Here is a 26,078-nt window from a genome sequence, read left to right on the forward strand (position 1 = left end):
CCTTTGAGTCAGCTCTGATTCATGGTGAAACACTGCCAGTCCTGTACCATCTTCGTGACCATTGGTATGTTTGAGGTCCGTATGCATGCTTCCAGGTAGGGCTCACCATTTGTATAACTTCATCAGAGTTAAGCTGATCTTTACCACTCTGAAAGGTACACAAGCCAGGGATTACTCTGAGACTCAGTTCCAGAACGTGCCCCAGGTCACACCAGCAAGTGAACATTTGGCAGTGCTGTAATTAGGGTTTCTGGTTTTCTGATTCTCAGATGCTCTGGTATCAAATAAAACTCAGACCACTGAAATCTGAGCCACCAGTTCCCTACACAGGGCTGGGGCTGGCAGAGAGGAAATTTACATACACATTGTGAAGTCAGGAAAGTGTTAAAAGGGTAACCCCATGCTTACACACCCACTGAGCTGCCTCCAGAATATTTTTTTTTGACCCTATTTGTGATATTGGCAAAAGTAAAAAACCTTTGTTCCTTTTGATATAGTTGAGACAGACTCTAAATTTTCAAAGGGAAAAAAGCTAAGGCAAAACAAAAACAAATGATTATACCACAAACATAAAAGCCAATGAATACATTTCAAATTAGAGAATCTCAGTCAAAGAACCAGAGCATTTAGCCAAGCTCTAAATTTCCCTCTCTTCAAATAATCACAGCAGGTAAAGGCAGGATGGCAGGCTCATGGCCCTCCTCTACCCAGCTGACAATGCCCTGCTTTCCATGCCCCTAGAGGGGCTGGACATCTAAATATCCAGCCTTTTCAAGGAGCACCAAACTCCAAACTTGAAAACAAAACCAAAAACTGTTTCCTTCAAAACTCCTGGATGCCACAGCCTTTGCCCTCATTCCATTCTACTTCAATTTGCAAGGCAGAATCAATGAACAAATGAATGATCAACTCAGATTCAAGTTATCCACCTACCTCTGATCTGTGCCCTGGCTCACTTAATACATTCTTCTCCCTTCTCTTCTTACCCCTTTCTCTGCCCTCTGCCAAAATCTATGGATACACCTACATTATTTTCTCAATATGATTGGGCTTACAATAATCACTATAAGCACACAATGAGAATTACCAACTTAAAAAAAGAGCTGGGTCATCTTACCCTCATAACCACTTAGCAATGACCACATTTGTCTTGGAATTAAGTAGTTTTTCAAGCATACGTAAGTGATTGATCATTTTCATCAAGAGTGGTCCTTCCCACATAAATACTGGCACCACACGCTCTTTGGACATCTGTGGCAAGAACGTCAAGGTCTGAACAATGAACAAGACCTGGAAAAATGATACATGAACTTTTATGTAGATTTAAAGCAACAATAAAGGGATTCTTCATGTGTGAAAGAAATTATGACTTTTAGTGTAAAATGTGAGCACATCTTATATTAAATGGTAAAGAGTACTAGTGTCACAGTAAGTTAACCAAAAGGTCAGTGGTTCGAACTCACCAGCCACTGTGTGGAAGAAAGATGTTTGACAGTCTGCTTCCATAAAAACTTATAGCCTTGACAAGGTTATGTAAGCTCCATAGACACATCTAAACTCCCTGAGGAACCAAATTGCTGGGCAGAACTGTGGGGACCATGGTCTCAGGGAACATCTACCTTGACCAGCATAACATAGCTTATAAAGAAAATGTTCTATATCCTACTTTGATGAGTAGCATCTGGGGTCTCAAAAGCCTGTAAGTGGCCATCTAAGATGCTCCACTGGTCTCACCCCTTCGGGAGCAAGGAAGAATGAAGAAAAGTATACAAGCGAAGGATCAGTCCAAAGGACTAATGGACCACATCTACCACAGCCTCCACCAGACTGAGTCCAGCGCAACTATACTGTACCTGGCTATCACCACCAACTGCTCTGACAGGGATCACAATAAAGGTTCTGGACAGAGCTGGAGAAAAATACAGTACAAAATTCTACCTCACACACACACAAAAAAAGACCAGATTTACTGGCCTGACAGAGACTGGAAAAACCCTGAGAGTATGGCTCCCGGACACCCTTTTAGCTCAGTGATGAAGTGCCTCCCGAGGTTCGCCCTTCAGCCAAAGATTAGACAGGCCCATAAAACAAAACGAGACTAAAGAGGCACACCAGCCCAGGGCAAGGACTAGAAGGCAGGAGGGGACAGGAAAGCTGGTAATAGGGAACCGAAGTTTGAGAAGTGAGAGTGTTGACATGTCATGGGGTTGTTAACCAATGTCATAAAATAGTATGTGTACTCTTTAATGATAAACTAGTTTGTTCTACAAACTTTGAGGAAAAAAAAAAAAGATTTATAGCCTTGAAAGGCCTATAGGGCAGTTCTACTGTCTTGCAAGGTCATTATGAGTCGGAATTGACTGATGGCAGCGGGTATATTAAATAGTGGAAGTGCTAACATTTTATTCTGCCTTATATCATTTTATTGAAAATCTGCTAGTTACCTATGGTTTCAAGAGAGGTCTCTTGTGTGTGTGTGTGCGCGCGCGCACCAGATAATTTGTTTGAAAATAAGTTATAAGTAGTTTATGCTCTATTATTTACTGTTGTTAGGTGCTGTAGAGTTGGCTCTAACTCATGGTGACCTTATGTATAAGAGAACGAAACATCCGGTCCTGTACCACCTCCATGATCTTTGATATGTTTGAGCCCATTGTTGAGGCTATATAGTGTCAATCCATCTCACTGGGGGTTTTGCTTGTTTTCATTGACCTCCTACTCTACCAAACATGTTGTCCTTCTCTAGCGAATGGTCTTTTCTGATGGCATGTCCAAAGTAAGCAAGGTGAAGTCTCTCTATCCTTGCTTCTAAGGCGAATCCTGGGGGTATTTCTTCTAAGACTGATCTGTTTGTGGTTGCTTTTAGGTGCCATTGAGTCAGTTCTCCCTCATACCATCCCTATGTACAAAAGAACAAAATGTTGCCTGGTTCTGCACCGCCCTCACAATCGTTGTTACGCTTGAGCTCATTCTTGCAGCCACCATGTCAATCCACTGTTCTTCTGGCAGTCCATATTTCCATATTCTTTACCAACACCGTAATTCAAATGTATCAATTTTTCCTCTGTCGGCTTTTTTCCTCGTCCAGGTTTTGAGTACACATGAGGCAACTGAAAAGACCATGCTTGGGTCAGGTGTACTTCAGTCATAAAAGCGACATCTTTGCTTTTTAGCACTTTAAAGAGATTTTTGCAGCAGATTTTTCCAGTGCAATACGTCATTTGATTTCTTAACTGCACTTTAATGGGCCTATTACTTAGAGATGAAACTTATTAACTTAATACCACATAGTTCGGGCTGAATTAACATTTTATATGTTAAGGCAACATTTAAAAACATACGGTGTTTTTACGTAGTCTCCTCTTGATGAAAGCATGTATGATTACATAGGTGGTATAACTTGGGAATAACGACCCATGCCATGATTTACAAAAAAGAAGTTCAAGTTTTTATTCCCTTGTAGCCCTTATACTTCTTTCATTCTCATTCCTTTATAACCCATGTAACTCTTCTTTATCTCCTCATTCTTTTTAGAAAACCATGACCTGAAATTTTTGAGTCTTTGCTATTTTTCACGCATTGTTTTATCTGCTTACATACAGTATTCCATTCGTTTCTGACAACAATCCTGTGAGACAGTTACTATTATCCCCAAGTTTTAGAAAGAAAACTGAGGGGATTAAATACGTTTATTGTTGTTCTTAGGTGCCACTGAGTCAGTTTTCACTCAGAGTGACCAATTGAAAATACCATGGCTTGGATCAGGCACACTTTAGTCCACAAAGTAACATCTTTGTTCTTAACACTTTAAAGAGGTCTTTTGCAGCAGATCTGACCAACTCAATATGTTGTCTGACCGCTTGACTGCTGCTTCCATAGGAATTCACTGTAAATCCCAATAAAATGAAAATCCCTGACAACTTCAGTATTTTCTCCATTTACCACGAGGTTGCTTAGTGGTCCAGATACAAGGATTTTTGTTTTATGTTGAGGTGTAAGACATATTGAAGGCTGTATAGTCTTTGATCTCCGTCAGCAAGGGCTTCAAACCCTCTTCACTTTCAGCAAGCAAGGTTGTATCATTTGTATATCGCAGGTTGTCAATGAGGCTTCCACCAATCCTGATGCCCTGCTCTTCTTCATATAGTCCAGCTTCTCAAATTATGTGCTCAGCATACAGACTAAGTATGGTGAAAGGATACAAGCCTGATGCATACCTGAGACATAGACCCCACAGTGCTGTATTAAAAATCCTGTTTCCTTTGACTGGCTTTCCCCCGTCCCCTGCACAGTGCTGTATTAAAAATCCTGTTTCCTTTGCTGGACTCTCTCCCCCAAAGCTTTGCATTTGAATCCTGCTTTTGCTTAGAGGTTATATGTAAACCCCATTGCACCTGCATAGTATGATTAAGAATGTTGCTGACATAACTTGTATGAACTCCCTACTTGTAAACCCCTTTAAAAGTAACCTGCCTGTCCACCCTTGGGGAACAGTCTTGGCAGCAGCAGCTCCAACTGACTCCTTTTCCTTGTACAATGAAATAAAATGTGCCTTTCCTGTTCTCCCACCTTGGTCTCTCGTTTACTGGCCAATACAAGTCATGTCCAGCAAGATCTGGGGGTTTTCACTCAGTAACATCCTTTTCCTGACTTTAAACCACACAGCATTCCATTGTTCTGTTCAAATGACTGCCTTTCAGTTTACGCACAGGTTCCCGATGAGCACAATTCAGTGTTCTGGAATTCCCATCCTTTGCAATGTTATCCATAATTTGTGATGCTCCACACAGTCTAATGCCTTTGTGTACTCAATGAAGTACAGGTAAAACATCTTTCTGGTATTCTCTGCTTTTGGCCAGGATGCATCTGACATCAGCAATTATATCCCTTGTTCCACGAACTCTTCTGAATCTGTCTTGAATTTCTGACAGTTCCCTGTTAATGTGCTGCTGCAACCATTTTTTAATTACCTTCAGCAAAATTTTACTCACACGTGATATTAACGATATTGTTTGATAATTTCCGCATTCCGTTGGACCACCTTTCTTTGGAATGAGCACAAAAATTTATCTCTTCCAGTCAGTTGGCCAGGAAGCTGTCTCCCAAATTCTTCGCATATATGAGTGAGCACCTCTAGTGCTGCATCCATTTGTTGAAATATCTCAATCTGCATTCCATCAATTCCTGGAGCCTTGTTTTTCACCAATGCCTGCCGTGAAGCCTGGACTTGTTCCTTCAATACCATCGGCTCTTGGTCATATGTTACCTTCTGAAACGGCTGAATGTCGACCAATTCTTTTCGGTACAGTGATTCTGTATATTCCTTTCATCTTCTTCTTCTTCTTTTTTTTTATTATTAACTTTTATTAAGCTTCAAGTGAACGTTTACAAATCCAATCAGTCTGTTACATATGTGTTTACATACATCTTACTCCGTACTCCCACCTGCTCTTCCCCTATTGAGTCAGCCCTTTCAGTCTCTCTCCTTTCATGACAATTTTGCCAGCTTCCCTCTCTCTCTATCCTCCCATCCTCCCTCCAGACAAGAGCTGCCAACACACTCTCAAGTGTCTACCTGATATAATTAGCTCACTCTTCATCAGCATCTCTCTCCCACCCGCTGACCAGTCCCTTTCATGTCTGATGAGTTGTCTTCGGGGATGGTTCCTGTCCTGTGCCGACAGAAGGTCTGGGGAGCATGGCCGCCGGGATTCCTCTAGTCTCAGTCAGACCATTAAGTATGGTCTTTTTATGAGAATTTGGGGTCTGCATCCCACTGATCTCCTGTTCCCTCAGGAGTTCTCTGTTGTGCTCCCTGTCAGGGCAGTCATCGATTGTGGCCGGGCATCAACTAGTTCTTCTGGTCTCAGGATGATGTAGGTCTCTGGTTCATGTGGCCCTTTCTGTCTCTTGGGCTCCTAGTTGTCGTGTGACCTTGGTGTTCTTCATTTTCCTTTGCTCCAGGTGGGTTGAGACCAATTGATGCATCTTAGATGGCCGCTTGTTAGCATTTAAGACCCCAGATGCCACATTTCAAAGTGGGATGCAGAATGTTTTCATAATAGAATTATTTTGCCAATTGACTTAGAAGTCCCCTCAAACCCTGTTCCCCAGACCCCCGCCCCTGCTCCGCTGACCTTTGAAGCATTCATTTTATCCCGGAAACTTCTTTGCTTTTGGTCCAGTCCAATTGAGCTGACCTTCCACGTATTGAGTGTTGTCTTTCCCTTCACCCAAAGCAGTTCTTATCTACTGATTAATCAATAAAAAACACTCTCACTCCCTCCCTCCCTCCCCCCTTCGTAACCACAAAAGTATGTGTTCTTCTCAGTTTATACTATTTCTCAAGATCTTATAATAGTGGTCTTATACAATATTTGTCCTTTTGCCTCTGACTAATTTCGCTTAGCATAATGCCTTCCAGGTTCCTCCATGTTATGAAATGTTTCACAGATTCGTCACTGTTCTTTATCGATGCGTAGTATTCCATTGTGTGAATATACCACAATTGATTTACCCATTCATCCGGTGATGGACACCTTGGTTGCTTCCAGCTTTTTGCTATTGTAAACAGTGCTGCAATAAACATGGGTGTGCATATATCTGTTTGTGTGAAGGCTCTTGTATCTCTAGGGTATATTCCGAGGAGTGGGATTTCTGGGTTGTATGGTAGTTCTATTTCTAATTGTTTAAGATAATGCCAGATAGATTTCCAAAGTGGTTATACCATTTTACATTCCCACCAGCAGTGTATAAGAGTTCCAATCTCTTCACAGCCTCTCCAACATTTATTATTTTGTGTTTTTTGGATTAATGCCAGCCTTGTTGGACTGAGATGGAATCTCATCGTAGTTGTAATTTGCATTTCTCTAATGGCTAATGATCGAGAGCATTTTCTCATGTGTCTGTTGGCGGCCTCAATATCTTCTTTAGTGAAATGTGTGTTCATATCCTTTGCCCACTTCTTGATTGGGTTGTTTGTCTTTTTGTGGTTGAGTTTTGACAGAATCATGTAGATTTTAGAGATCAAGCGCTGGTCTGAGATGTCATAGCTGAAAATTCTTCCCCAGTCTGTAGGTGGTCTTTTTACTCTTTTGGTGAAGTCTTTAGATGAGCATAGGTGTTTGATTTTTAGGAGCTCCCAGTTATCTGGTTTCTCTTCATCATTTTTGGTAATGTTTTGTATTCTGTTTATGCCTTGTATTAGGGCTCCTAGGGTTGTCCCTATTTTTTCTTCCATGATCTTTATCGTTTTAGTCTTTATGTTTAGGTCTTTGATCCACTTGGAGTTAGTTTTGGGCATGGTGTGAGGTATGGGTCCTGTTTCATTCTTTTGCAAATGGATATCCAGTTATGCCAGCACCATTTGTTAAAAAGACTATCTTTTCCCCAATTTACTGACACTGGGCCTTTGTCAAATATCAGCTGCTCATACGTGGATGGATTTATATCTGGGTTCTCAATTCTGTTCCATTGGTCTATGTGCCTGTTGTTGTACCAGTACTAGGCTGTTTTGACTACTGTGGCTGTATAATAGGTTCTGAAATCAGGTAGAGTGAGGCCTCCCACTTTCTTCTTCTTTTTCAGTAATGCTTTGCTTATCCGGGGCTTCTTTCCCTTCCATATGAAATTGGTAATTTGTTTCTCTATCCCCTTAAAATATGACATTGGAATTTGGATCAGAAGTACGTTATATGTATAGATGGCTTTTGGTAGAATAGACATTTTTACTATGTTAAGTCTTCCTATCCATGAGCAGGGTATGTTTTTCCACTTAAGTATGTCCTTTTGAATTTCTTGTAGTAGAGCTTTGTAGTTTTCTTTGTATAGGTCTTTTACATCCTTGGTAAGATTTATTCCTAAATATTTTATCTTCTTGGGGGCTACCGTGAATGGTACTGATTTGGTTATTTCCTCTTCGGTGTTCTTTTTGTTGATGTAGAGGAATCCAAGTGATTTTTGTATGTTTATTTTATAACCTGAGACTGCCAAACTCTTCTATTAGTTTCAGTAGTTTTCTGGAGGATTCCTTAGGGTTTTCTGTGTATAAGATCATGTCATCTGCAAATAGTGATAACTTTACTTCCTCCTTGCCAATCCGGATACCCTTTATTTCTTTGTCTAGCCTAATTGCCCTTGCTAGGACTTCAAGTACAATGTTGAATAAGAGCGGTGATAAAGGGCATCCTTGTCTGGTTCCCGTTCTCAAGGGAAATGCTTTCAGGTTCTCTCCATTTAGAGTGATATTGGCTGTTGGCTTTGCATAGATGCCCGTTATTATGTTGAGGAATTTTCCTTCAATTCCTATTTTGCTGAGAGTTTTTATCATAAATGGATGTTGGACTTTGTCAAATGCCTTTTCTGCATCAATTGATAAGATCATGTGGTTTTTGTCTTTTGTTTTATTTATGTGATGGATTACATTAATGGTTTTTCTGATATTAAACCAGCCTTGCATACCTGGTATAAATCCCACTTGATCAGGGTGAATTATTTTTTTGATGTGTTGTTGGATTCTATTGACTAGAATTTTGTTGAGGATTTTTGCATCTATGTTCATGAGGGATATAAGTCTATAATTTTCTTTTTTTGTAATGTCTTTACCTGGTTTTGGTATCAGGGAGATGGTGGCTTCATAGAATGAGTTGGGTAGTATTCCATCATTTTCTATGCTTTGGAATACCTTCAGTAGTAGTGGTGTTAACTCTTCTCTGAAAGTTTGGTAGAACTCTGCAGTGAAGGTGTCCGGGCCAGGGCATTTTTTTGTTGGAAGTTTTTTGATTACCGTTTCAATTTCTTTTTTTGTTATGGGTCTATTTAGTTGTTCTGCTTCTGAATGTGTTAGTTTAGGTAGGTAGTGTTTTTCTAGGAATTCATCCATTTCTTCTAGGTTTTCAAATTTGTTAGAGTACAATTTTTCATAATAATCTGAAATGATTCTTTTAATTTCATTTGGTTCTGTTGTGATGTGGTCCTTCTCGTTTCTCATTCGGGTTATTTGTTTCCTTTCCTGTATTTCTTTAGTCAGTCTAGCCAATGGTTTATCAATTTTGTTAATTTTTTCAAAGAACCAGCTTTTGGCTTTGTTAATTCTTTCAATTGTTTTTCTGTTCTCTAATTCATTTAGTTCAGCTCTAATTTTTATTATTTGTTTTCTTCTGGTGCCTGATGGGTTCTTTTGTTGCTCACTTTCTATTTGTTCAAGTTGTAGGGACAGTTCTCTGATTTTGGCTCTTTCTTCTTTTTGTATGTGTGCATTTATCGATATAAATTGGCCTCTGAGCACTGCTTTTGCTGTGTTCCAGAGGTTTTGATAGGAAGTATTTTCATTCTCGTTGCATTCTATGAATTTCCTTATTCCCTCCTTGATGTCTTCTATAACCCAGTCTTTTTTCAGGAGGGTATTGTTCAGTTTCCAAGTATTTGATTTCTTTTCCCTAGTTTTTCTGTTACTGATTTCTAGTTTTATTGCCGTGTGGTCTGAGAAGATGCTTTGTAATATTTCGATGCTTTGGACTCTGCAGAGATTTGTTTTATGACCTAATATGTGGTCTATTCTACAGAATGTTCCATGTGCACTAGAAAAAAAAGTATACTTTGCTGTAGTTGGGTGGAGAGTTCTGTATAAGTCAATGAGGTCAAGTTGGTTGATTGTTGTAAGTAGGTCTTCCGTGTCTCTATTGAGCTTCTTACTGGGTGTCCCGTCCTTCTCCGAAAGTGGTGTGTTGAAGTCTCCTACTATAACTGTGGAGGTGTCTATCTCACTTTTCAATTCTGTTAAAATTTGATTTATGTATCTTGCAGCCCTGTCATTGGGTGCATAAATATTTAATATGGTTATGTCTTCCTGATCAATTGTCCCTTTTATCATTATATAGTGTTCTTGTTTATCCTTTGTGGTGGATTTAAGTCTAAAGTCTATTTTGTCAGAAATTAATATTGCTACTCCTCTTCTTTTTTGCTTACTGTTTGCTTGATATATTTTTTTCCATCCTTTGAGTTTTAGTTTGTGTCTCTAAGTCTAAGGTGTGTCTCTTGTAGGCAGCATATAGATGGATCATGTTTCTTTATCCAGTCCGTGACTCTCTGTCTCTTTATTGGTGCATTTAGTCCATTTACATTCAGTGTAATTATAGATAAATAAGTTTTTAGTGTTGTCATTTTGATGCCTTTTCATGTGTGTTGCTGGCAACTTCATTTTTCCACATACTTTTTTGTGCTGAGACGTTTTTCTTAGTAAACTGTGAGATCCTCATTTTCATAGTGTTTGACTTTATGTTAGTTGAGTCCTTACGTTTTTCTTGGCTTTTATCTTGAGTTATGGAGTTGTTATACCTTTTTGTGGTTACCTTATTATTTACCCCTATTTTTCTAAGTAAAAACCTAACTTGTATCATTCTATATCGCCTTGTATCACTCTCCATCTGGCAGTTCAATGCCTCCTGTATTTAGTCCCTCTTTTTGATTATTGTGATCTTTTACCTGTTGACTTCCATGATTCCCTGTTACGTGTATTTTTTTTTTTTTAATTAATCTTAATTTGTTTGTTTTTGTGATTTCCCTATTTGAGTTGATATCAGGACATTCTGTTTTGTGACCTTGTGTTGTGCTGGTATCTGATATTATTGGTTTTCTGACCAAACAATATCCTTTAGTATTTCTTGTAGCTTTGGTTTGGTTTTTGCAAATTCTCTAAACTTGTGTTTATCTGTAAATATCTTAATTTCGCCTTCATATTTCAGAGAGAGTTTTGCTGGATATATGATCCTTGGCTGGCAGTTTTTCTCCTTCAGTGCTCTGTATATGTCATCCCATTCCCTTCTTGCCTGCATGGTTTCTGCTGAGTAGTCTGAACTTAGATTCTCCCTTGAAGGAAACCTTTCTTTTCTCCCTGGCTGCTTTTAGAATTTTCTGTTTTTCTTTGGTTTTGGCGAGTTTGATGATAATATGTCTTGGTGTTTTTCTTTTTGGATCAATCTTAAATGGGGTTCGATGAGCATCTTGGATAGATATCCTTTCGTCTTTCATGATGTCAGGGAAGTTTTCTGTCAGGAGTTCTTCAAGTATTTTCTCTGTGTTTTCTGTCCCCCCTCCCTGTTCTGGGACTCCAATCACTCGCAAGTTATCCTTCTTGATAGAGTCCCACATGATTCTTAGGGTTTCTTCATTTTTTTTAATTCTTTTATCTGATTTTTTTTCAGCTATGTTGGTGTTGATTCCCTGGTCCTCCAGCTGTCCCAGTCTGCATTCTAATTGCTCGAGTCTGCTCCTCTGACTTCCTATTGTGTTCTCTAATTCTATAATTTTATTGTTAATGTTTTGGATTTCTACATGCTGTCTCTCTATGGATTCTTGCAACTTATTAATTTTTCCACTATGTTCTTGAATAATCTTTTTGAGTTCTTCAACAGTTTTATCGGTGTGTTCCTTGGCTTTTTCTGCAGTTTGCCTTATTTTGTTTGTGATGTCTTTAAGCATTCTGTAAATCAGTTTTTTATATTCTGTATCTGATAATTCCAGGATTGTATCTTCATTTGGGAAAGATTTTGATTCTTTTGTTTGGGGGGTTGGAGAAGCTGTCATGGTCTGCTTCTTTATGTGGTTTGATATGGACTACTGTCTCCGAGCCATCACTGGGAAACTAGTTTTTCCAGAAAATCCTCTAAAAAAAAATGCAGTCAGATCCCTATCAGAGTTCTCCCTCTGGCTCAGGCTATTCGGATGTTAATGAAGCCGCCTGGGGAGGGTGGGGGAAGGATCAGAGAGATAGGAGAGTAGCACCTCAGAATATAGCCAGAGTTGCTTGTCTTGCTTGGAATGACTATTATATCTGAGATTTTCACGGGGCGCGTCGCCTATGTGTGCTGGCTGTGTGGAGATTGCCCCCGGGGGGTCTGGCCCACTGGAGTCACGGTCAGATCCTCCGCTGCAAGCCTGGGACGGTGCACTCCCGCCTCCAAAATCAGTCGCTGCCTCCCGGGGATTCCCCGTCCCGCCTACCGCGTCGCCGCACCGTCCCAGAGAACCGGCTGGGCTCCCCTCCTGGGTCAGCTCAGGCGAGCGGAGCAGCTCCCCACGCCTGCACCGCGACCGCACGTCCCGACTGGGACGCCACTCTCCCCGCTCCAAGACCCGTCACTGTCTCCTGGGGACTTCTCCCACCGGCTGCGTTGCCACGCCGCCCACGCGAACCGGCTGGGCCCCCCCCCGGGGTCAGTTCAGGGGGGTGGAGCTGCTCCCCGTGCCCACGCCCCACCAAAATCCTGGTGGGACGGCTCCCCGGCTGGGACGCTGCTCTCCCCGCTCCAAGGCCAGTCACTGCCTCCCGGGGACTTCTCCCACCGGCTGCGCCGCCATGCCGCAGCGTGAACCAGCTGGGCCCCCTCCCGGAATGAGTTCGGGGGCTAGGGCTAGGCCCCTTGTTTGTGCCGTCTGCCCCCCTGGGCTTTGCCCCAAATCGGGCGCTGAAGGTCACCTGACTGGTACGCTGGCTCCAGGCTCTGAAAACAATCGCTGCCTCCCTGTATTTGTTCGTTCTCCATCTCTAAATCTGTGTTTGTTGTTCAGGGTTCGTTGATTGTTATGTATGTGATCGATTCACTTGTTTTTCCGAGTCTTTGTTGCAAGAGGGATCCGCGGTAGCATCCACCTAGTCCGCCATCTTGGCCCCGCCCTCTCCTTTCATCTTCTTTTGATGCTTCCCAGGCTTATACAAAATCTTCTAAGTGGCAGAAGTGAGATTTAAATACAGATCGAGTCTTCAAATTCTTTAGTCTTAGCCAGTACACAATATGCATTTGTAATGCATTTGTTTTATCTTCCTAATTTTGTCAATGTATTACTGCATACCACCACCAATCTTTCAGATTGTTGTTGTACTGTGGTGGCTCGCATGTTGCTATGATTCTGGAAGCTATGCAATTGGTATTTCAAATACCTGGAGGGTTGCTCATGGTGGACAGGATTCAGCAGTGCTTCCAGACTAAGACTAGGAAGAAAGGCTTGGTGCTCTTCTTCATAAAATTAGTCAATAAAATCTTTATGAATCACAACAAAGTCCTGTTAGGATAAAATGGTGCAGGACCAGGCAACATCTCATTCTGTTATGCATGGGGTAGCCACAAGTCAGAGCTGACTTGATAGCAACTAACAACAATAATGAAGTACAGCAAACCAAAATCGGTGGCTTAAAACAACAATAATCATTTATTTTACCCTTGAATCTGCAATTAGGATAGTGTAAGGTGGGGAAGGCTAGTTTCTGCTCTACTCAGCATCAGCTGGGACAGCTCAGCTATATGTGGGAGGATCCACTTCCAAGACTGCTCACTCTCCTTGCTGGAAAGGTGGTGGTGGCTTTTGGCTCTTCTCCACAGAGGTCTCTCCATGGGGTGGCTGAGTTCCAACAACAAGCAATTCATGAAACAGAAAGTAGTAATGGCCAATTTATCAGGGTATGAGCAAAAAATAGCTGGCACAGTGCCACTTCTATGGCCAAAGCAGTCATAGAACCCAGAGGTAAGGGGAGAAATCACGGATACCAACTCTCAATGGGTGGTTGTTGTTAGGTGCTGTCCAATCAGTTCTTACTCAAAGTGACCCTGTGTACAACAGAACTAAACAATGCCTGGTCCTGTGGCATTCTCACAATCATTGCTATGTTTGAGCCCACCGCTTCAGCAACTGTGTCAATCCATCTCATTGAGGGTCTTCCCTTTTTCTCTGACCCTCTATTTTACTAAGCATGATGTCCTTTTCCAGGGGCTGGTCCCTCCTGATAACAAAGTCTCACCATCCTTGCTTCCAAAGAACATTCTAGTTGTACTTCTTTCAAGATAGATTTGTATAGTCTTTTGGCAGTCCACGGTATAGTCAATATTCCTAGCCAATACCACGATTCAAAGACATCAATTCTTCTTCAATCTTCCTTATTCATTCTTCAGCTTTCACATGCATATGAGGCGAATGAAAACACCATGGCTTGGGTCAGACGCATGTTAGTCCTCAAAGTGATATCTTTGCTTTCTAACACTTTAAAGACATGTCTTGCAGCAGATTTGCCCAACGTAACACATCGTCTGATTTCTTGACTGCTGCTTCCATGGGCGCTGAATATGGATCCAAGGAAAATGAAATCTCTGACAACTTCAATCTTTTCTCCTTTTATCATGATATTGTTTATTGGCCCTTGCTTGCTGAAAGTGAAGAGGACTTGAAGCACTTATTGACAAAGATCATAGACCACAGCATTCAGTACAGATTATACCTCAACATAAAGAAAACAAAAATCCTCAGAAATGGACTATGATAAATGGAGAAAAGATTGATGTTGTCAAGAATTTCATTTTGCTTGGATCCACAATCTCAGTGGGAGGAGTGCCCCAAAATGCTCAGGTCCATGATGTCAAACTCCTGCAACCTTAAGATTCCCAGTTCAGTGATGATTTTATTAAATTGAGAAATTCCTCAACTTATGAATGCTCTCCTCCCTCATGACTTTGCAGATAAATATATCTAAATAGTGTCTTCTTAGAGCACAGAAGATAATGGATATCTTTTTCATTTATCCTACACATTCTCCTATTTTTAATTGTAATTGCTTTTGTATACATACTATTTGTTTCTGAATGAAAAACCTTGGTTTAACAGGACTTTCTATTTTCATGCCTTCTCAGCAGTTTCTTTGTTAACATTTGATAGCTTCAGTTAACTTTACATCTTTTTATTACACAGTGACCTCAGTAGTTTCTGAATTCCATTTTAATTAGTTTTCCAGAATATCGTCAACTGAGTGTGATCTGCTGAAGTGAATTCTTTGCTTAGCAACTAACTAGTATGGAGTTTCTACCCTCATGCCAAGTAGATTTTCTATTTAACAGTTTCAACACATTTTTCTCCCTTTAGAAAGCTGTTATTCTACCAGTTCCGTCATTTTGGGCAAGACCATTTCTCTCCAGGTATTTCTTGGGCAAAACTTTCCTATATTACACTGGCTTGTCCTCTCTGCTTTGGCCAAGCAAAACAAAAGTTTTCTCCCTCTTTATTGTTTACATCACCCCATTCCTCTACCCCATGATGCTTACAGTCACAAACACACTGCAGGAATATGAATGTACACTGTTCTTCACCTGCAGCAGACATAGTAATCAATCACTGCTCTCTCTCCCACTGAGCCTAGACCATGGCCCCACATCGTTCTCTACAAAATACCCCAGGCAGCTGTTACTGATCTCAAAATGAGATTCACCTGATTTCAGGGATTTATACTATTCCCGCTCTCTAGAATATCTCCTCTTCTTCAACAATGACAATTAAGACTTATCATTCAAGGTGGTACAGTGGTTATGCACTTAGGCTGCTAACCAAAAGGTCAGCAGTTCGACTCCACCAGCTTCTCCTTGGAAGCCCTATGGGGCAGTTCTACCCTATCCTATAGGGTTGCTATGAGATGAAATCCACTCGAAGGCAATGGTTTTTATCTTTCAAACATCATTCCAGATTCCTTATTTTTACTGAAGAACCCTTCCTGCTGTGCAGCCTGCATCCATTCTCTGATATACCTGGAGCCATACCTTGTACCATCTATAGTGCTAGCTGTTCCCAGTTCCTGGGCCCAATAATAACTTCAGCCAGGGAATGTTTAGAATTACTTATATCCCAATATTAGGGACTCAGGGTTAAATCACTCAGATAGCTCTTCTAGCCCTGGGCTTGGGCTCTAATCCCAATAGCAGACTTGTACCTTATCCCAGGTATTCAGTCCCACTTTATGACTAGGGGGTCCGAACCCTGCTTTGCCTTTGCCAGGCCCTAGCTTCTACTCTCTGCCTCCCATACATAGGGTCTTATGCCCAAGCTCCCATTTCACCTTCATGCTCTATACTTGCCCTATTTATTTCTGACTAAACTCCTGGGAGTTCATCACTCAGGGAAATTAAATAAATTTCAATGTATGTTTTGGTCACTTGTGGGGAAGCCCGGCAGGTCCTATTAGGCTCTCTGGTACCAAATGCTCTCTCTTCAAAAAATGTGTCCTGATCAAGAACCTGGACTTGTTCTCATTACCTACAGCTGGATCTGTTCCCCACTACAGAAGACAAGTCTATTTATTAGATCTGATCCATCCCAGTTTTTCCCATTTGGCTAAATATTACCAGCTCATCCCTGACTGGGATACCAGATATGACAATTTGATTCCAATTATTGCAGTGAATTGACCGTAGCATGTAAACATCCCTCTGAAAACTATGGTGCTTGTATTTTTGGTAGTTGTATTTATCCTGCTTCCTAGATGTATGAGTATAAAGAATAAGGACAGCAGTGCACATCTCTTCCTTTGTAACTCTCTATACTAACCAATTAGAAGTTTGGTTGTACACCACGGGTATCTAATAAATACTGCAGCTGATGCCTGGAATAAAATCTGAAAGAAATATATTCAGTGGCATGAATCTCTCTGAATGACACTGTACATAATGGATTAGATTAAGCATTATGAAGGATACCCTTTCAATTTTACAGTTTCATTTCTGAGTTAGATTCCTTAATCACTCTTGGAATAAGACACCTGACACCTGTGCTTTAATCTTTGTTTCTAGGGTGCTCATGTGGACATCTTTGAAATAATTCAGATTGAAAATGAGATTTCAAGAAAGTCTTTCACTAGAAGGGGGTATTGTTCTCTTTGAATTGCATCTAAAGCCACCGTTTTTCATTCTTTCATTAACTTTTTATCCCATAACTCATTTTTATAATTAGACATTAGCCAAAATATTTTAATTTGCAGAATGAATCCTGCTCAGTTTTCCAACAAAAAATACAATGGAAGCAAAAGCTCTGAAGAGGTGATACAGGGGTATGTCTTTAATATCATGACCCATTCTTCTACATGGAAACCCTGCTGGCATACTGGTTAAGAGCTATGCCTGCTAACCAAAAGGTCGGCAGTTCAAATCCACCAGGTGCTCCTTGGAAACTCTTGGGGGCAGTTCTACTGTCCTATAGGGTCGCTATGAGTCAGAATCAACTCAACAGCAGAGGGTTGTATTCTTCTACATTGATTATATAGGATAACACATACATTTTCAGCCACCAACAAGTTCTGCATTTATATAAATCAGATGGCCATTAAAAGCAAAGCTTAAAATACTTTTTTGAGTGTAAAAGAACTTTAAGCTTACTTTATCAATCCAGTTACTTTCCTCTGGAGGCATTACATCGTTTCCCATTTTAAAAGATGTTTGCGAGTTTGTGTTTTATTTGTTTCAATTATCTATTGCTGCGAATCCATCCACCCCAAAACTTAAGTTTTTAAACCAATTTATTACTTCTGGAGTGAAGAAGTGACTCTTCCCAAGGCCCTGCTAAGCACTTACCTTACAAAAGCGTTCTGATACTAGTATCTGTATGTAGTTCTTGCTATTATCTTTCATGCCGTTATAGTTCATTGTCTACTTTTCTTGATATTAAATATTTGGCTATAATATAATTTGGGCTATTTAAAAACGGGTATCCAATTTAAGTAATTAAATTTAACACGTCCTGGATAATTAAAGGATTCCACTATATACAAATGTTAAAACTGAAATAAGTATTCATGTTAATGGAGGTGCCCTTCTCCCAATCCAAAGGATTCTTTTGGAGCTAAAGACTGCTGAACTCTCTTCACCTCCTCGCTCACCCTTCCCAGAATGTGTGGGGGGAGAATAAAGCAGGCAGGATTCATCCACCTACTCATTTCGTCCCCTTGGGAACTGACTTACTTGTTCACAGGGAACATGGGTTAAGCTCAATGTTTTATGGGGAAGGTCACACGAGAGTAGGTTTCTGGAGGCTCACCACTGCCACTGAGTGGGTGGACAAATATCAAATTCTGGTATTTAGTATCAGGAAGCACAAAACCGTTCTTCATTACATCTTCATCACTACAAGTGTTGATATTCTGATCTCCTATCTACAAACTCCTTTGTCTTTTTTTCTCAGTGAATTCAGACCCTGGGAGGGGAAGAAGGCTGTTATTTGCTGAGGCACTCAATTCTCAACAACTCCTCCTTTATCATCAAAAAAGACTTGTTGAGCATTTCCTATGTGCCAAGGCATAGGAGTATACACTTTGTGTGCATTATCTCATTTAATCTAATTATGACAAAGGTCAAAGAAACTGCACAATATAATTGGGGGTTTGTGGTTGTTTCTGGAGTTCCTCGGTGCAACTCGGTTAATGCACACAAGATCAGTGGTTCAAATCCACCCAGGGGCCTCTCAGAAGAAAGTCCTGGCAATTTACTTCCAAAAAATAAGGCACTGAAATTCCTGTGCAGCACAGTTTTACTCTGACATGCACATGGAGTTGATATGAATTGGAATCAACTCAACAGCAACTAGTTGGTTGATGGTTGTTTCCAAAGTTGCCGCCATTAATTCCTCCACTCCTTATATGCACACACCTCTCAGAACAGCAAGAGCTGGAGTCTATTTAGCCTCTCATTCTATCTAGGCTAGCCTTAAGACTTGTCAATAGACTGCTGCAAAAGTAACATTCTGGGCCTTCTAAGGCCAGGCCTTAAGGGGCCTGGTGGCTTCCACTTCCTTTCTCTCAAAAAGCCAGCTCCCTATAATGAAGCCTGGACTAGACTTCTGAATGACAAAAAAAAAAAAAAAAAAAGCCGGAGAAAGAATGGCCTCGTGGAAGAATGTGAGATGCCAAACATATGAGTGTGGCCTTCTTGAACCTCCCAACCCAGTCCAGCTTAGCCTAGGTACCAGTTGAATGCAGCTGAATGAGTGGCTCCAGCCAATTTCCTCTGGACTAGAAGTACCCAGCCAAGCCCAGCCTGAATGCCCAACCGAAAGAGTTATGAGAAATAAATTGTTGTTTTAAGACACTAAAGTTTTGGGTGGGCTGATACACACCAATAGACTAGAAGAGAAATGAAATACAAACTTCCAAGCACCTTTTAAAATGGCAAATGTTGTCAATGTTACAGTGTAACAAGAATTCAAAACAACCTATATGACTTATTAAAATGTAAAGTCATGATGTATCTGCCTATAGTACACCAAGTGTCCGAGTCATTCAAGCCTCGAATTGCAATACTGAAGAATTCTATGGGTAAAATAAGAAGCCCTGGTGGTGCAGTGGTTAAGCACTCTGCTGCTAACCAAAAGGTCAGCGGTTTAAACCCACCAACTGCTCTGCAGGAGAAAGATGTAGCAGTTCGCTTCTGTAAAACTCACATCCTTGGAAACCCCATGAGACAGCTCTAACCTGTCTTCTAGGGTCACTATGAGTTGGAAATTGAGCTTGACAGCAAATAAAAATATGGCAAAATATTGAACAACAAAGGAAGCATCAAAAGAAGATGGAGGAAATAAACAGTCACTGTACCAAAAAGAATTGGTCGATATTCAACAATTTCAAGAGGTAGCATATGATGAAGAACTGATTGTACTGAAGGAAGAAGTCCAAGTTTCCCTGAAGATACTGGCAAAAAACGAGACTCCAGGAATTGATGGAACACCAGTTGAGGTGTTTCAACAAACGGATGTAACACTGGACACACTCACTTGTCTATCCCAAGAAATGTGGAAGACACCTATCTGGCCAGCTGACTGGAAGAGATTCATACAAGCGCCCATACCAAAGAAAGGTGATCCAAATGAATGCAGAAATTATCGAACAATATCATTAATATCACGCATAAATAAAATTTTGCTGAAGATCATTCAAAAACAGTTGCAGTAGTACATCTACAGGGAACTGCAAGAAATTCAAGCTGGATTCAGAAGAGTTCATGGAACAAGCGATATCAATGCTGATGTCAGATGGATCCTGGCTGAGAGCAGAGAATACTAGAAAGATGTTTACCTGTGTTTTATTGACTATACAAAGGCACTGGACTGTGTGGATCATAACAAATTATGGATAACACTGAGAAGAATGGTAATTCCAGAACACTTAATTGTGCTCACAAGGAACCTGTAGATAGATCAACAGGCAGTTGTTCCAACAGAACAAAGGGATTCTGCATGGTTTAAAGTCAAGAAAGGTGTGTGTCAGGGTTGTATCCTTTCACCATACTTATTCAATCTATACACTGAGCACATAATTGGAGAAGCTAGACTATATGAAGAACTGGAAAAAGACTCATTAACAATCTGCAATATGCCGAAGACAAAACCTCGCTTGTTTAAAGTGAAGAGGACTGGAAGTACTCATTGAAGATCAAAGACTTCAGCCTTCAGTATGGATTATACCTCACTATAAAGAAAACAAAGATCCTCACAACTAGATCAATAAGCAACATCATGATAAATGGAGAAAATATTGAAGTTGTCAAAAATTTCATTTTACTTGGATCCACAATCAACGCCCACAGAAGTAGCGGTCAAGAAATCAAATGACATATTGCATCGGAAAAATCTGCTGCAAAAGATCTCTTTAAAAGTGTTAAAGAGCAAAGATGTCATTTTGAGGACTAAGCTGTGCCTGACCCAAGCCATGATATTTTCAATCACCTCATATGTATTTTCATATGTATAGGAAGGCTGAACAATGAATAAGGAAAACCAAAGAATCAATGTGTTTGAATTATGGTGTTGGTGAGGAATATTGAATGTACCATGGACTGCCAGAAGAACAGAGCCCTGGTGGCACAGTGGTTAAGAACTCAGGTTGTTAACCAAGAGGTCGGCAGTTCGAATCTACCAGCTGCTCCTTGGAAACACTATGGGGCAGTTCTACTCCATCCTATAGGATCGCTATGAGTAGGAATAGATTTGACAGCAATGGAGTTGGGTTTGGCCAGAAGAGCAAACAAATTTGTCTTGGAGAAGCACAGCCAGAATGCTCCTTAGAAAAAAGGATAGCAAGACTCTCACATACTTTCGACATGTTATCAGGAGGGACCAGTCCCTAGAGAAGGACATCACGCTTGGTAAAGTAGAGGGTCATCGAAAGAGGAAGACTTTCAATGAGATGGACTGACACAGTAGCTGCCAACAATGGGTCCAAGAATGGCAACGACTGTGGGCAGTGTTTTATTCTGCTGTATGTGGGTCACTATGAGTTGGAACTGTCTCAATGCCGCCTAGTAACAACAACAGGCCTGGCACTGTTCTAAGCGCTTTTCATCTATTAGCATATTTTATCTACTTAACAACCCTGTGAGGCAGGTCCTACTTATGTCCTCATTTTCAGATTGGGAAACTGAGGTACAAACTGCCTAAGCAACTCCCTCAAGGGATCGCTGCATTAAATGGTAGACTCAGGATTCAAGCCTAGGCAGTCTGGCTTCCAAATCCGTACTGTATCCAACACTCTTTCCTGCCTGAATAATGTTCACTCAAGGACTGGGAAGATATAGCTACTAAAATTTTGACATTCATGTATTATAAAATTTTTATGCATATTTATAATAAAATAGCTGTCTAACAGTATATTCAGCCTAACAGTATATTCTCCTTTAACACTCGTAATTTTTAAAGATGTTTTTGGGATACTGAATCAGCTATTAGGCTGTGTGAGTGTGCATGTCTGTGTGTATTTTTGCTGTGCTTAACTGTATTTTTTTTTCCCCAATTACTCATTAAAAAAGAAAGAATAGGGAGCCCTGGAAATAATGAGCATTGTAGAGAAGGTAGGAAGAACAATGGTGAAGACTATTCATAAGTTTCACATGAATTTCTTGATGCATATTTTTCCACTTCTTGCCTAGGTAAGCAAGCTGATTTTTCTCCAGTTTGTCTTCCATGAGGTGGGGACTGGTCAGATGTATATAGACTTATGGACAGGGATGTGTCCATTAGTGACCAGCACTTTCTGAAATTTCCTTTAATGTTCCTAGGGCTACCTCTTACTGTGAATAAAACGGGCCACCATGTTCCTTCCCTGCTATTCAGCATCTTTTGGCTTTCAGACTTCAAGCACCTACTGGTGATATCCAGCTTATTCTCTTGTCCATGTGGGTGTAAGATGCTTTCACAGAAACCTGGCACAGTAGGCTGGGCTGGCCAAAGAGTCCCAAGAGGGGTGTTTTGAGCGTCCTGCAGGCTCCACCCTATTTCACTCTGCTATTGAATTCAGATAAGCAGCTTAACCTCATGTAGCCTTAGTTTTCTTTGAGAGAGAGAGAACACCCCTTGCTCCACTACCCCCACAGGGTTTTTTTTGAAGATGGAATTAAAAATTAAAATATTGAATGAGCTAATATGTGGGAAAGTCATTTTCCACTCTAAAGACAGGTATTACTTCTATTACTGAAGGAGAAATTTCATACAAGCCTTTTAAAGCAATGCCTATTAAAACAATAATTTAAGTGAGAGCCTTCCTGGATTCTTAAAAGTACTGCTGTGAGTTCAACACAAAGAAGCTTTTATTTAGAGCATAAATTGGATTTCCGTTTGCAAAGGAAAGCATGAGATAATGCTGTTTGTATTAATTTGACAGTGGAGTGGCTCTTCAGTATTGGCCAAGAATCTAATATTGGATCATAGCAAAACACAACCACTTGCTTCCTGAAATTGCATCCATAAAGATCCCAAGGTAAATGGCTGCCTCTGACAGACCATTTACCAAGACTGCGAGGCTTCACGTTCAGAGCACTAAAAAATGCCCAGCTCCATCTTTCCTGGTCAATATACACTTGGCTCTCCAGTTTGAGGTCCTGCCCCTATTGAAACTTCCAGGTAAGCTTCATATTCTGTGCTTTGGAGATCAATGTGGAACCTGTTCAGAACAGTTACCAGAAGACATGATCGGCTTCTCCTTCCTAATTGCATTTCTAAGATTAATATAGGCTAAAGCGTTTACTTCAAAAGAAACTAGAGAATTTGTCCAATCACACATTCTTGTCCATGTTAGGTAATTCAATATTAAGCTGACTCAATTTAAATTCATCAGTTTTTATCCTCTAAATTTCAAATGTAAAGCAAGGAAAAATTAACTAATGATGCTGTTATTAAGAGACTTTATTGCACTGTATTTTAGAAGCAACCCATTTAAAGAAAAAGATAGCTGGCTTTGCAACAGCACATTTAAATAGTTCTCATAAGACATTTCCTAAGCTCAGGAGAACTGAAATTTTAAAGGTTAATTAAACATTTTTCTAACAATTATCTCAAGCACTTTAAAATGTTTAGTAATATTTTAAAAACAATGTTGAAAAATTAAGTTGCAGATTTCCTTAAATGAGCTGCATAAGCTTGATTATGTTTTCTTTAACCACAGTGGTATTAGTTACCATCCAGTCGATTCTGATTCATATTTAAGTACAAATCCTAGAAGACATACTTAAGGTAAAATTATTTTTTAAAGTGCACTATAGTTTACTTGGGCTCAAACATACCAATGATTGTGAGGATGGCACAAGACTGGGCACTGTTTTGTTCTGTTGTACACAGGGTCTTTATGAGTTAGAACCAACTCAACAGCACCTAACACCACCACAATAAAAAACCCCACCACAATAGATTCCTAAAAACCTCTCTTAATTATTAAATTCCCTGGAAGTCAGTTGTATACTGATAAAAGCAGGGTTATGCCTTCCCTCAAAAGTCTACAGTCCTTCCAATACTAATTAATGTGTGACCTATTTCACTCTGTCCTCTATCTCCCTGCCAGAATGTGTTTGTCTTTGAAAAGGTAAATATATAGAAAGTTATTTTTGTGGGTCTTCTCTGAATGCTTTTTATAAGCAACCAGAGTCCTGAGTTTTCAAATTCTATCCAAGGACTGAGTACAAACGTTCTGGCTATATTTTTCTGTACTTTTTTTTTTTTAATTAGCCCAAGGCTTGACTCAAAAAACAAACCATCCAACCCGTTGCCATCGAGTCCATTCAGACTCATAGCGACCGTAGTCTTAAGATTTCCCACCTCTATTTCTGTCAGCTGTGAACTCCTGTTCAGGCGAACATTTTTTTTTCCTAGAAAAGAGCAATTCCTGCAGTTTTTTCCAGCCCCTAGTCAAATGAGTCAGAATCGACTCGACAGCACTGGGTAGTCAAATGTAGGGGAAACCCTGCTGGCGCAGTGGTTAAGTGCTACGGCTGCTAACCAAAGGGTCAGCAGTTTGAATCCACCAGGCGCTCCTAAGAAACTGCGGGGCAGTTCTACCCTGTCCTATAGGTCAACAACTATGAGTTGGATTCGACTCAATGGCACTGGGTTTGGTTTTTTGGAGTCAAATGCATCCTACTTTTTTTTCACCTACTGCGAATGAAAGTTATCAGGAAAGAGAACCGAAGACAGTGACGAGCAAGGAATTAAGCACCCAGAGCACAGCTGCTCTGATTTGTGAATTCAACAAATCAACAAGTTTTCATTGAGCGCCTACTAGATGCGCGGCCTGAAGCAAAGAAGACGGTTGAGTAGGCCAGGTTCTAGACCTGGGAGATCAAGCTCGGGGATCCTACTGCAGAGATGATCTCATCCTGGGCGCTCCACCGCGAAACCTGCACTGGGCTGAGCGCCAGCTTGTCCTAGGACCCCACAGCCTGTTTCCCCTCATCCTCGCAGCCCCTTAGTTAACAAGCGTCTCCTGGGCTCCCGAAGGCAAAGGGTACCGTCGCAGTCTCAAGAGGCGAGTCTCAGGGAACCAACCCCTCGGTCACCTCGCCCCGGCCGGAACAAATGACAATGCTGGGAGCCCCATTCTCAAATATGCAGTAGAGTCCAAAGCGAGAGGAGCTACTATATGCATTTTCGATAAGCTCAGAGAAGAAACTGCTTTAAAAAAAAAGGGAAGGGGGGCCGGATGGAGCTTTGAGAAAGCGCCTGCTAATTCCCCGGACTTCTCTTAGCTGACCCGGGGAGCCACCCAGGGGGCGAGAATGGGTATCCTAGGGGATGTCAGCAGGCAAAGGGGATGAGAAAAGGGGCGAATGAAAACGGTTTCAATAAAATTCCCACGCGCTCAGCTAACCATGGCTTTGGCGGAGGAATCGAGCGCAGAGAACGCAAGGCGCACCGCACTGTGCAACTGGCACACTCGCCGGTTCCCGCTGCGCGGACTGACAAAAGGGCAGACGGACAAATCCGCCCGAGCGAGTGACTTACCTTCAGGGTTGGCGCTGATGAAGACCCGGACGCTGCGGCCGGCGGGCACGAGGTGAGAAGGCAGGGCGGTGAGGTTCCCGGAGAAAGCTGCCCGCCGAAGCGCAGAGTCCCGGGGACAGGGCAGCTTAGTGCCCGCTCCGGCCGGCCACATCGCCCTCTGGGAGGAACAGTCGCCGCCGGGTTCCTACTCCTGCTCCTCGGGTTCCTGCCCGCGACTCGCGGAACGACTAGGTCGATCCCCGCAGGCGGCGTGCCTCAGAGCTGCTCCGAGCCCGAAGCGCCGCCGGCGAGCTCCCTGGCGCGCTCCACCAGCCAGCGGGGAGCGGCCATACGGCCCCCTGTCGCCGCCGCCTCCTGCCCCTCTGTGCGTCCGCCTTGGCTCGCCGCAGGGGCTCAGCGCAGCAGCCGACGGGAGCGGGAGGTCAGCGTGGCGGCAGCTACGCGTGCGGCTCCCGTTTGCGCCGGGAAGCGCCGGTGCCGGCAGCCGAACCCGCGGCCATGTCCCCGCCCGCGCCTTCAGCGGGAGGAGGGGGCTGCCAGGTGGCGGGGACTGAGTGGGCGAGGAGAGAAGACCAAACTTTATCTGCGAAAGGCGTCCGAGTTTATCTGCAGGTGCTGGGCGTGGCGCCGGGATAACTGGCGGCTTTGAAGGGCGGCGGGGAGTGGGGGAAGGGGAGGGCGAGGCCTTCGGGGCTTCCCAGGTGCCTCCGGAGCTCCTCCGGGGACAAACCCGACCGCTCGTGGCTGCCTCCTAAGTGAAGAGCAATCAGTAAATTAGCCTGAGATTTCTGCTGTTCCCCCACCAACTCCTAAAGGTCAAAAAAGCCCTGAGCATTTTCGGGAATCCACGCGTCCAGCCGTTTGCGCCCTTTTGCCGAAGTGCAGGGAATCCGGCCTCAAAGTTAGACGCACGCCCCAAGACCGGCGCCCGAGGGTCTGAACCTTCGAAAGTGGGGACGGGGTCGGCGGTCCTGGAGGGAAGGTCACCGTCACCCCCTCTCTCCTGGCGGAGGGGACCGCGT

The 26,078-nt window shown here is 42.0% G+C and overlaps 1 protein-coding gene across 1 annotated transcript in view; it reads right to left on the bottom strand.

The window, feature by feature from the left end:
• Positions 1-25,207, bottom strand: part of NWD2 (NACHT and WD repeat domain containing 2) — a 264,189-nt gene extending 238,982 nt beyond the window's left edge. The window contains exon 1 of the mRNA XM_003411299.3: positions 25,057-25,207. Coding sequence (XP_003411347.1) covers positions 25,057-25,207 — 151 coding nt within the window. The remainder of the gene's footprint in view (positions 1-25,056) is intronic.
• Between the last annotated feature and the right edge of the window lie 871 nt (positions 25,208-26,078).

Source organism: Loxodonta africana, chromosome 5 (assembly GCF_030014295.1).
Source record: "Loxodonta africana isolate mLoxAfr1 chromosome 5, mLoxAfr1.hap2, whole genome shotgun sequence".
In the NCBI taxonomy this organism is placed as follows: Eukaryota; Metazoa; Chordata; class Mammalia; order Proboscidea; family Elephantidae; genus Loxodonta; species Loxodonta africana.